Source organism: Parasteatoda tepidariorum, chromosome 8, assembly GCF_982258835.1.
Source record: "Parasteatoda tepidariorum strain Cologne lab strain chromosome 8, Ptep-v5.0, whole genome shotgun sequence".
Taxonomy (NCBI): domain Eukaryota; kingdom Metazoa; phylum Arthropoda; class Arachnida; order Araneae; family Theridiidae; genus Parasteatoda; species Parasteatoda tepidariorum.
In genome coordinates, this window is record NC_141762.1 from 79,004,524 (window position 1) to 79,018,408 (window position 13,885).

General features: G+C 28.5%; 1 protein-coding gene across 6 annotated transcripts in view; it reads left to right on the top strand.

The window, feature by feature from the left end:
- Positions 1-13,885, top strand: part of LOC107450928 (very long chain fatty acid elongase 7-like) — a 55,468-nt gene that overhangs the window by 12,292 nt on the left and 29,291 nt on the right. For 3 of the 6 annotated variants that reach the window (XM_087169215.1, XM_087169220.1, XM_087169216.1), the window contains exons 2-3: positions 7,539-7,634; positions 12,982-13,172. In XM_087169215.1, the coding sequence (XP_087025341.1) occupies positions 7,604-7,634; positions 12,982-13,172 (222 nt within the window). In that variant the 5' untranslated portion in view covers positions 7,539-7,603. Of the gene's footprint in view, positions 1-1,521; positions 1,639-7,538; positions 7,635-12,981; positions 13,173-13,885 lie in introns of all 6 variants that reach the window. The other 3 variants (XM_087169217.1, XM_087169218.1, XM_087169219.1) reach the window with 2 other exon arrangements.

The window sequence follows — 13,885 nt, forward strand, 5'->3', positions numbered from 1 at the left end:
TCATATCGCCATATGAACTCTGATGAATAAGATTCCAAATGAAATAACATTTCCAAAACGTACGTTTACCAAGATAAAGTTTCATGTTGTGGGAATTGGTACATTTTCGCTTTTTCGGTAAAATATTTCCCTCCTGAAAAAATAAAATTGCATCTTGTTTTGGTTTTGGCAAATCCCAAAGACGAATATTCGTAGCACTAAAAATGGCGGCAAAAAAGAATTGTTTTTTGTTTTTGTTTCGTCAGCATTCTTTATTTTACGTTTCTTAGTTTCTAAATAATGATTTTTATTGAAACTTGAAATTTTTTGATAAAAATTGTTGTCAAAAAACGTTGTTTACAAAATTAAATTTCATAAAATTATGAGGCTTATGTATACTTTTTGTTCATTTTAATTTTTGAACTAATATGATTCTTAAAACTATAGAATGTAAAGTTTAAATGGGCCTTTCATGTTATATCATTAAATTTAGTAATACTATTTCTCGGGCATTAGGTTTTAACTCTTATAAGAATATACATATTTATTTCTGTTAATGTACAAATATTTTTCCGATGTGTTTTGGATGTTCCTTCTCTAATAAAAAGAGATACCATTTTGTTTTCGGTTGTACAAGAAAGAAGATCAAGCATTTTTCTTTTTTAAATTTAATAAGCCACATTAAAGAAGGAACGTTGCAATGCTACACGCTACATTAACGACGTCTCCAGAGTAACTGAATGACGGTTCATATAGAAATCGCAGGTATGCGTCTCATACAACAACGCCCCCTATAGTTCGTTGCGATCGCGAATACTAAATCAAAATAATTAAGAAATCTTACTTGCTTGTGCTCACCTAATATAAAGAAACTTGTCGAATTATAATTAAATATTACAGTATATGTAATTTACTTTTCAAAAAGAATAGAGCTATAAGATAGAAAATATCACTCTTGTTATCTTCAAGATATTTGAAAACTGTATCGTTTATAGCGAAATTTAAAACAATGGCTAACTTTTAACCAATCAGAAAATTCCATTTCGATTTTTGCTGATATCGCTGAAACGGCTTGTCGCGGAATGTTCTAATGTCGACAGAAACCTTCCTCGTGCTTTGAACTATCTGTATGCCAAGTTTCATAGCTTTCTCTCGGATGGTTTAGGAGTCTATAGAGGACAAACAGACAAACATTCACTTTTATATATATAGATAGATTATTTGGATCTGTTAAAATTATTTGGATTGGTTGTTATGCCCATGATTTGCTATATTCACGCTCTGATATAAATACCCACAAGTCAGAAGTTCCACTAGATGTAGTAAGAACAGGTGATTGTTTTTCGTAGAATAATCTGAATTTAAATTTAGGCAAGACTGAATATATGTATTTCAGCTTGATGAAAACAACTTTCAGGTTGCACCAAATTTTTCTCGCTTGAATGCAATGCATTTTCAAATTGCTTTTTTTTTCCCGAATCATTGTATATCTTTGCCAAAATAAATCATTTAGTAAATTAATAGAAAAAGAAAATATTTCAGGGACGTAAGCCGACACAATTAAAGAGTTTGATGAAATAACCAGGTAAGTGAAGTTCTATGGGATGAGAGAATTTAATGAATGAGAGAAAATAACGAAAAGTGGTGACATCATTATGGGTATGTTTTATGTAAAAGAACTGTTTTTGTTTTCAATTTAATCTTAACAAAACTAATACATATATGATGTTAGTATGCTTACATGATTTTTATTTCATATTAGGTAGTGGTAAATAAAATGAAGCAAAGAATTATTAGTCCCACTTTCTAATAAGTTGGTAATAAAGTAGTTTCGATAAAACTTTTTTTTCGTTCTAAAATGTCACTTAACTTGTTCTTTCACTAAGAGTTTCAATTAATATAGCTAAAATAATTTTAATTTTTATTTAATATTATTTGTTACCCTTTTCGGTTGCTTTACGTTATTGAAGTAATAAAAATTTGTTTTTTGTAGCTCATCCCATTAGAATAAAGATAAAACGTATTTAGCATCACCTGGCATGACACTATTACTCACGGCCATTTCATAATAGTCAGAATTCACCACTATAGAGTAATTTTCTGCCGTACATATACCTTTCGAGGGACAGTAAAAAACTATAATATAGGTATAGGTATTGAAACAATTAGTATTGGTGCTGCGCTAATAGTCACCAAATATATCAATATAATATTTTATACCTATATAAGAATATTTGGTAAGTATTACATAACCCTTCAATATTTGATTTTTTTGAAAAATACATTTGCCAATGATAGCCAACTAAATATGAATTTCTTTTTTTTAAAATAAAATAGAAGAATTTTTATTAGAACTTGAAAAGGATATCAGAGCATGACCATTTCTCTATCTGACCTTTAATTTATTGTTAAGGTATCTATAAGTAGAGGTGGAACAAAATTATTTTCATTCTAAGTTCTTCTCTTTAATTCATTAAAATATTAATACACTATGTTTGCTACCACTGAAAAAAATATTATCTAAAACAACGAAAACCCGTTGTAAAATTCTTATTAAAACCATCTATGTCAATATAGAGCCTATTTAAAATTTCTAATTGATCCGATATTTCATAGCCATTTTTCTTTTTGGTACTTACATAGTTCTTTTTGAAATATCAGTTAACATATTACCAACATTATTTAAGCATCATTGTCATGAATGATAGAATGACGTTTTCCATGGTTCTTCTAGACATATGTATATATATATATCTTTACTCCATTACTTTTGCTTTCTAGTACATAGCTTATTTCTTTTACTTCAATATGCGTATATTACCTAAACTAATTAAGCACATTGTCGTTAATAATAATATGGCGATTTCTTACATTTTATCCTAAACTAATTAGTACCACATTTATCTTATTTTTGCCTTTAAATACATAGATGAATTTTTTAGAAACACGCTTTAACGGAAATATTACTCATGAAAAACAGTGCGTGTTATCAGATTACTTTAAAAGTATAAATTTAGTGACTTGCACCACGCTTAATACCACGTAGTGCTGTTCAATTAATTTATGTAACACAGCGAATATAAAATAAATAGATATTTAAATTCTTGCAATAAACTATTTTTCGTCTTCATAAAATAGAGCTATAAGCTAAAAATTATCACTGATGGTATCTAAAAAATATGTGAAAAATTTAACCGTCTATAGTTAAATTTGAAATAATGGCTAACGTTTAACCAATCAGAAAATTCCGTTTCGTTTTTCTCTCATCCCGCACGAACGGTTTGTTGTAGAATGTTTTAATGTCGACTGTGACTTTACTCGTGCTTCAAACTATCTCTATGAAAAATTTCAGCGATTTTGGTTTGATAGTTAAATAGTTAAGGAGTCTCTATTAGACACCCACACATCCACAAATAGGCAGACATTAATTTTTATCTATACAAGATTATTAACTATTTTTTTAAATTGTTAATTCTACTACTAATCAAAAATAATTTTCATTAATTCATGGTATAATAATAATAATAACAATATATATATATATATATATATATATATATATATATATATATATATATATATATATATATATATATATATATATATATATATATATATATATATATATATATATATATATATATATGTATATATATATATATATATATATATATATATATATATATATATATATATATATATATATATATATATATATATATATATATATATATATATATATATATATATATATATATGTTACCGTTAAAGTATGAAACCCGTTATTTTATAGAATACCTAGTTATTCCATGAAATAACTGATCGTGTCCGTTAAAGTGTAAAACTCTCTTGTATTTCATGGTTTAACTAGTTATTTCATAGAATAACGATCTGCAGCCCGTTAAAGTGTAAAATAGTGGTTTTTGTGGGGTTTACCGTCAGTATCCCAGTAACTGAAGTTGACAGAGGAAAAGGTGATGCCAAATCTATTTTAGCTGTCTGAACCGAAGAAGGATTTTTCCAATTGGGCACAAGAAACGGCAGCATAAAACAATTATATTCCCGATCCCAGTTCATTGTCTGCGAACAAAAACACTACCTTAACTAGCAGTTCAATAAGGAAAAAGATTAGTTTTGCTAATTAACTAACATTGTTTTTAACAAATGAAGCTGAAATGGCGTCTTGGGGACAATTGTAACAATAAGTAAAGGGACGATTGTAACAGCTGAAAATAAATAATCTTATGTTTACAAACCATTGCTTAAGTCTTTAAGAACCACCAATAGTTTCCTATATCATTTATATTATGTTGCATGTGCATTATTTTATTTGTCACCTTTCACAGCATAAATTAAAATTTTTAACCCCTTAAAGTTAAAAGCTTAACCCTTTAGGTCTCTGCTCATTATTATTTTTACTCCTAAAATATCACTACTATTTTGATCAATAAAGAAATATATCACAACTATGATACTATGTATAATTAACTATGTTTTAGTTGAATTTATGAACTGTTACAATTGACCCCGTAAGTGGGGACAATTGTAACAAGTGCTCGACTGTCAAAAATTGTTAATAACTAATATAATAACATTTAAAATTAGGTATTTATTTTTTTTCTAGCAGAGGATAGTCTACTTTACTCGTCTGTCAATTAATACTAATAATATATTGGATTTTTTGTTAGTTAAAAGTAGTTAAGTAAAAAATGTTACAATTGACCCCACTCTCCCCTACTTATTTTTCGGATTTAGGTATTAAAAATGAAAAAAATGGTTGATTTATGTTATAGAAGAAATTTTTTTAATTTCAATATAAATAAACTAATTACTTGGAATTCTAATGGTTTTAAGAACATTTATTTAAGTACCATTTTTAATCAAATGAATAGAATTAAAAGAATATGTAGTAATGTCTATTTATCCAAAACACGAATGGACAAACTCCTTCAAAATGTGATAAAAAAACAATGGATAATCAACTAATGTAGTTAAGTTCTATATAAAATCATTGAAAATTGTTTGTTAACATTATTAATAAATTTACTAAAAACTTCTCTACTAACTAAATTTGTGTTTTTACCATATGCAAATCCAATTCCATCAAATCTGTGCATCCCGGCCAAATTGTTTTTCTTTTTTAAATAAATGCTACTTTTCTAAAATCATTAAAATTGTGTAATTAAATTGTATAAACTTTAAATTATCCTGTATAATATTATTACCTCGCACACATCCTATTTCGGGCCAATCCAAGGTAACTGAAAATCAAACGTGCTTCAGTACTGTAGTAAGAACACACTTCAGTACTGCTGTAAGAACGTGCCATGAAAGGTCCCTCCATTCCAACCTCTATTTTCGCTTCTGTTTTAATATTTTGTAGTCTGGCAGGCTTATTACAAAAACATTTTAATTCCTTCTGGAAAAATTTACGTTTTGAGTTTTGTTCTGTATTTTTCTGTTTTTATGTGTCATATTTATTTTGTATTTTTTTTACTTAATGTTATCTATTTTCGTTCGAATTTTTTTTAGTATTCCTCACAATATTGTATTGATATATTTTGCTTTGACTATATTAATGCAATATTAGAAAGCACTCCTTTTTGGTTATAGAATCGTGGGAGCTGATGACGAGAGTACATCTTTTCATTATTTTGTTTTCCTGCTTTTTAATAATTTTTTTCAAATAAAAGTTTTTTCTAAATAGTTTTTTGAAAAATATTTCATTTTAATAGTTTTTCTTCTTTTCATTAATTTTTATTATATTATATTTTATGTTTTCTCCATGTTTTTTTTTTATATAAAATAATATATTATAATATACTATACTATACTATACTATAATATAATATATATATATATATATATATATATATATATATAAACAAAATGTGATTTTTACATAAACAAAGATGTAATCTTAATAATGCGAATGTTTAATTTAATGTGTGGCAATTTATTTGCGCAGATGATATTTTATGTTAGGAAATCGAATTGAAAAATACTTTCATTGAACTAGTATGTTTTTTTTCGATGGATATAAATTCTTAAGTACCAAAACCTTTTTTTGGATTAGCGGCTACCTTCAGTGTAATTTCATCGTTGTTGTTGTTACTTATCTCTAAAGGTCTGACGTTGTCAGACCAGATCCATAAATCCGTCGACGAGTAAAAAGTTGGAAACAAGGAGAGGAGAAGTGTTAATTTCTTCCCGAAGAAGTCCCAAACAGCTTAAAATATGTTCAGCTGAAGCCTGATGTTGGTGGCATTTTGGGCAGAGAGGGTAGGATTTTATACCCTCAGAAAAAGTAAGACATTTTAGATGTCCACTGGCAAGGCGTGAAAAGCAAGTATTGGTTTTTCTGTCACATGGAAGAAATCAACGACTGTCCCGGCTTACTAACCCTATACCAATCATGAGATTTCTATATTAATTTTCCCTCAAAAGGCTTCAAGTCCCGCATCCGCTGCTAGTAATTCACTTCTAAAAACATTAAGTAAAGTCTTGGTAAGTAAAAGTTTTGTGAAGTGTTTCAATATAAATGCCACTACCTGCAAGATTGTCAATTTTACTGCCATTGGTATACACATGTCACTTCTAGGGATAATATTTACGATTTCCAAGTTGTCTAAGATGATCTGGTAAAGTATTCTTTTTATTGATGGAGGAAGAAAGATTGCAATGAAAATGAACCCTAGAAAAATCTTCTGTAGGCGTCATGCGGAAATGAATGGAATGTGGCTCAACACTTTTAGCAATAGCATTTTGAGACGAAGCCAAACTAAAAGGGCTATTTTTCTTGAGTCTCTGGTAGTTTTCCCAATTACAAAGTTACTTTGAGGTATCGTTCTGAGAGCCATAACTGTAAAGTTTGTTAAAGTATTTTGTAAGGTTGGCCAGTCTTCGAACGTGAAGAGGCTCTAAATCAGCTTCGAAAAGGACTATCTCTGAAGGGCAGCTCCTCTTCCATCCAGTAATTATCCGAGCTGCACCCCCCCCCCTTTTGCTAAACATCATGGCTAAGTCAGGGAAACGTTTGAAATTTTGAGTCCCTTAATGTTATTTTCCCATTTTATATATTTCACAGTATATCTCAAACAAATTAAGAGAAAAAATTTTTTGTTCACAAATGTTTAACTCCTTTATGCTAAAAAAGGAAAATAATATTTTTAAAAATATTTTTCATATGAAGTTTAAGAACGATGAGACTATTTTAAATTGAAAGAATAAATCATTGTTGAGGTATTTCGGCACTCATAATTTTAAATTTCCAAATTTATTGGAAAAGCGTCAAAAAGTTTCTTAGCAAAATGAAAAAAAAAAATTGGAAAAAGCTGTATTTTTTAAGTTGTTTCGTGCATTATATTTTATATTTAGACAATTTAGATTGTTTTAAATGTGAGCATTATGTACCACAAAATATGAATGCATTAAAATTAGAATAATTTAGTTTGAATATCAATGCTATTTAAAAAATAAGGATTTCGATGGTTAGTTAAAGGTATTTTATTTTATCGTTTTTAATATGGTTTAGTAACAGTCAATATTTTTAATTATAGAAGCCACTTTTAAACTTCCGGAGTATTCTGAAAAATTAAATTCAAGTGCTTGCTGAGTCTAAGAGATGATGTTTTACAATTTCTTCGAGAACAATGGTAAGTTCTATAATTTTACATACTAAATATTTTGGCAAAATATTTCTTACGTAAAATTTTAGCATATAATTACTAAATAATTTACTAAATATTTAAATTTACTAAATATTTTAGCAAAAGGTCCAGAGCAGTTTTTTCGGGCTTGTAATTATATTAATAACAATATTTAACTCAAATAATCTCCAAAAACAGGGCTTGTAATTATATTAATAACAATATTGAACTCAAATAATCTCCAAAAACAGGTCTCCAAAAATACCACAAATTTATTTACTACTTTCGACACAAATTCAATTCACAATTTTTAAGAAATGATAAAAGTATTTTTTTACTGGATTCAGTTAATTATTTCTGGTTCGGAGAAATCGATATAGATAAAAAAAATTTTAAAACTGCAAAAAAACCTGAATTTTTCAATGCTCCTGGGTTTCGGTCTTTGATAATGCAATTGAGGGCATTATGGTTTTCATATTTTAAATTTTCATTTAATTTTCTATTATTGTTTTTATGTTTATATGGTGAGGCTGGGCATGTTTTCAGTGTACAGAAGCAAAATTTATTGTGTTATAATTAAGCTAGTCTTCCTTTTATATAAATTTTTGATTCGATTTTTTATGCAAATTTAAAAATAAAATTGCTTTACTTTGTCTATTGCTTTTCGAATCACGTCTTTGAGGTTTCGAAAATGTTTGCTTGTTAAATTCTTCATGTTAGTAGATCATTACGAAATTGCTGAATTTTCTTAAGCATGACAGAAGCTGACGAAAATCTGGGCAACACAAAACAATGTTACTATACTAAATAAGAAAATACAAGAATCGACTTAAACGAAAGAGGGTCAGAGAGTCCATACGCAGGACGGCAAGCACCACCTTACGAATGCAACCCCACAACATCACGAGGACCAAGAAACAGACCACGAAGCCCGCTACCCAGAGGGTGGCCGTACCAAATGGCCTGCTGACCAGTCAATACCGAGCCGACAGCAGATATACCGCTCCCTTTCCGCTGTCTACCAGACGGCGCCCTCTGACTGAAAAGTCTGAGAACCTTGTTCATTTAAAACGAGAGAATACAGAACAGTTAAAAACTGACATATATATATATATATATATATATATATATATATATATATATATATATATATATATATATATATATATATATATATATATATATATATATATATATATATATATATATATATATATATATTGCAAAAATAAATTTTGTTTCATCCGTTATCTGAAATTGTATTTCAGCGTTTATAGCATTATTGAAAAAAAAAAAAAAATAGGTGTCAAGTTACTTTTCTCGACATCAGTTGTGAAGCACTTAAGTTATTCTTTCAATTGTAAATGGGAGCGTCAGAATAGATCGAGGTGTAGTTTTTCTTCATCTTCGAATTCAATCTATTGCTCTCTGGTATATACGAGGGAAAGGTCTGCTTTAGAGAACTTTGGCTAGTATTCAAGCGTGATCGGAGCTTTTGACTTGCTTCTTGACAATTTATGCACCTGCTCTTTGCCTTAAAAGTCTTCGCAAGGTTTTTAGTCCAATTACAGTTGGAGTATATCTTGTGTCTCAGACAGTCTTTCACCATGTTTTCTAATCAGTTACACTGCTGGCGGCACAGCGCTCGAATATATTCGTTGTGGCTTTTTCCGTCTAAATTCATAATAATTTTTCTTGGTTCGAGTGAATCCCTTTTCAAGTTTTAATTGGGAAATAAACTTTAAACTCTGCTTCGTTAGCTCTCTGTTACTTACCCAGAAAGAAGGAATCAAGGCTTTTTGATGACGGCCTCTTTAACTTCAAATCGAATAATAATAATCTTGGTTTCTTCCTCGTAAGTGTATTTCTCATTAAGGCCATTATCTTTAAATTCTCCAGTAAATTTTACAACTTCTCTTCTCTTTTTGACTGCTTTTGGAGTAGAACTTCTCTTCTAGTCTCTTCCCTTAGAGCCTACTTTTTGAAGGATTTATTTTTCTCCTTAATGAGTTCTTCAACGTCTTCAGATTTTTGTTCCTCTCTGGCGGGCCTCGCCATTACCCTGTGTTCCAATATTCCTACTAATATATACGAATATATTCCTACTTTTAATGGCTTCTATCCGCTATATTCCTGCGAATATATTTCTACTTTTAATGGCATCTGCTCCCGATTTAGGCTCTTTTTTATTTAACTTAATTTTCGCGCTTAATGCATTTTCGGCCTCTTGCTGTTGCCCTTTTGTGTACGACTAGAATTCATTCTGTAGCACGACGAAATGCTGTACAAATGCTATTGCCATCAGCTTCGAACCAACCTTTCAAAGCAAAAAAAAAAAAAAAAAAAAAAAATGCGAAGATATCATCATCTCTAGATCAGCTCACACGTTTATATCTGCAAATAGGTGGACTATATATATATATATATATATATATATATATATATATATATATATATATATATATATATATATATATATATACCGGAGCCATTACATTATGACCACTCTGTTATTAACATGTAGGACCAACTATAGCCCTCAAAACTGCTAGCACCCGCCGTGGCATTGATTCCACAAGGTGCTGATAGGTAGTCTGAGGTATCTGGTAGCAAGCGCTCACCAACTGGTCCTGCAATTCCCTCACATTGCGCGGGGGTAACGTGGCAGCACGGATTTGGTTTTCCAAGTAGGACCACAAATGCTCTATTGGATTAAGGTCAGGTGAATTTGGGGGCCAAGACATGAGTTGAAAGTCACTGGAATGTTCCTCGACGATTCGACCCTTATGACATGGTGCATTATCCTGTTGGTAAACACCATCCCCCGCAGGAAAAACTGTTGCCATGAATGGATGAACCTGGTCTGCAACTATGTTCAAGTAGCTTACAGACGTCAGGGATTGTTCTATGAGGATTATGGGTCCTAATGTGCCCCATGAAAACATAGTTCCTGGCCGAGAAACCATGAAAACCTAGGCGAGCCCATTGTTATAGATGAAGGGTGGTCATAATGTAATATCTCTTCGATGTATATATATATATATATATATATATATATATATATATATATATATATATATATATATATATATATATATATATATATATATATATATATATATATATATATATATATATATATATGGGTGATTCTTTTCAAACATGACATATCGGACCAAAAAATTTCTTCAAATTTAAAGTCTTCAAAACAATCTAAAATTTTTTTTGTATACTTCTTAAGTTGCATTTATTAATATCTTTCAGACAGCAGTGTAGTTTATTGACATTTACTCGAGAAAAAAAAAATAAAATAGAAATTCACCAAATCTTGAATGCCAGGAAAATGACATATTAGTTTAGAAGTTTAAAACACAGTCATTTTAAGTTAATAGTATGTAACTCAACTTAAGCCGTTATGTTAGATGGACAATGAATTGTTTAAATTAATTCTTTTCATCCACTGTAGAAAAAATCAAAAATTTTTGTTGTTGCTGATATGTACAGAATAAAATTGTGTATAATAATCAGTCATTAAATGAATAAATAGCTTTGATTACTTCCAACCATATTACAATCATACATAAACTTGGTATTAGGTTAATATTTGCTTTTACTCCTTACAGTATTAGCAGTTAAAATAAATTTTTGGCAACACTTCAATGTCCTGCAATTCATAAGCCAGGAAAATGACAGCCAGGAAAATGACAAATTCGCCATTTTATAGCATATAACTTTACTTTAATTTAATATTTTGTCCTAACACGTTTACATTCTGCAGAAAACAACAGGATTTCTTAAAATAACTCAGATAAATCTATGCAGTTTATGTTATTAATGGTTTCAAGAAGACAGGAAAATGACAACACAAAAACCTACTCATCATGAAAAATTTCTTGAAATAGATTTTTAACCAGAAAATTTTTTCTTTATTCATTCAACAAGACATGTTCATGTAGGAGGGTATCTAATCAATCTATTAACATATGATATTGATTGCTGGCTCTATCTATTTTGGTTAAATATCACTAAATAAAAATAGTCAGGAAAATGACAGATTTTCTTGGGACAAACAAGTTACTGACAGAAAAAATTATTTTAAACGAAGTTTTTGTAAATAATACCCTCTGTGTATATTCTAGAAATACTTATACCGGTTGAGATAAAAAAAATTAGATATAGAAAAATTTAAGGGAAGTTTTGAAGCTAGTTATAATAGGAAATATTGTTTGGGACATGCCAGGAAAATGACAATTTGAAGTTCAATTAAATTTTTTAACTATACAAAGCAGTTAATGCTAGTGCAAAGTCATTTTAGATAAAATGCTAACAGCAATGCAATTTATTAATTTTTTTGCAAAAAAAGTTCTTTTAGTATTATAGTATTAGATCCTGGAGCAAGGCACAGTGAATTGTCATATTTCGTGAGAATCACCCATATATATATATATATATATATATATATATATATATATATATATATATATATATATATATATATATATATATATATATATGTATATATAACGTCGTTGCCGAGTGGAAGGATTAAAACAGGTCATAAGTCGGGAAGGAGGGTACAAAATTTATTTATTAGTTATTAGGCAAGAGCAGTCAGGAGAGTGAGTAAAAGTGCACATGAAAAGTTGCGCTCCTTGGTTATATGTTAGGGAAAATCTTGCAAAGTAAAATCCGTAAAATGTCTTAATTTAGGGAAAGAAGGAAATCTTAGTAGTTGCTATTGGTTTATGAAATACATCGAGCATTTCCCACACAGAGCAAAGGGAAAAATGTCCTGCTTTTAATTAAATTCATACTTGTGCCAAAAATAGATTTAAGAACAGGATGTGGCTTTTGAAAGTGTGAGAAAGTATTTCGATTAGAATAATTAATTTGGATAACATAAAAAGATTGCAAGAAGCTTTTTATGTTACATATATTATATATATATATATATATATATATATATATATATATATATATATATATATATATATATATATATATATATATATATATATATATATATATATATATATATATATATATATATATATATATATATATATATATATATATATATATATATATAAAATTTTTTCTAATATTTTAAAAATAATTTTATTTTAATGATTTTTCTTCTTCTCTTTTCATTAATCTTTATTATTTTCCATGTTTTCTCGATATTATTAACTTATTTTATGATTTCTATATACTTTCAGCTCATGCGCAGTAAATAATACTCATTAATTTGTTTAATTTTCATCGTTTTTCACTTTTTTCCTTTTATCCTTTTTATCTTTATTGTGCTATTTATATATATAAATATATATTGTAACGAATGTTTTCTTTATAGGTGACCTAAATGAAGTGAAAATTCGAGCAATGGATCTAAGAATTGTATATTTTGCAATTGCCATTTATGTTTTATTGGTGAAATTAGTGATACCATGGGTTATGAAAAACAGAAAACCATTTGTTTTAAGAAGAACTCTAATTGTATACAGTTTGCTAATCTCTTTCCTGAATGGTCTTCTCGCATATCATGTAAGAAACAGTTAATGTTGTATACCAATGTTGTTCCCTTAGCATAGAAAGTCCTAACTGTATCGAAAAAGTTTGCAAAAAAGTGGCTTGATTAATTTTTTCAATAAATTAATTTTTTGATTAAAATTTCAATTAATTATTCCAATCAGTTAATATTTAAAATTTATTCTAATAAAATTTTAGAGATTATATAAACGTCACTAGTGAGAGACATATGGGCAGGAAATGAAAGCGTAGCAGAATCTTTATTCCATTGAACATTCTGAAATTTTCTAAGAAATAGCGGATTTCTTTTTGCGCAGGGAAGACATCAGAATATGTGAAAATAGTTACCTTGCACCTCTTCAAACTTTGTATATTGCGCAAAAAAAATTAATAAATAAATAAATAATTGGAACTTCCTGAATAACTTTTGATCTAATAATCGGGTCTTCATGTTCTAGCACTCAATCTTAATAATGACCTAAAATATGGTAATTAATCAGCGCAGACGATATTTTAGATTTTAAGCTTAGTTAAAATTCGATTTTTGCAGAACTATTTGACCGATTTCGGCCAACTTTAGTTTTTGCCATGAAAAATTATATTCCTTAGAATAGTGTAAAAAATATTTACCTTACAATTTAAATTTTTTTCAACTAGTGATAAATGAAATAATTAAAAATAATAAATATTTACAAAAAAATATTTTTTCGCATGGAATTGTTTTTAAT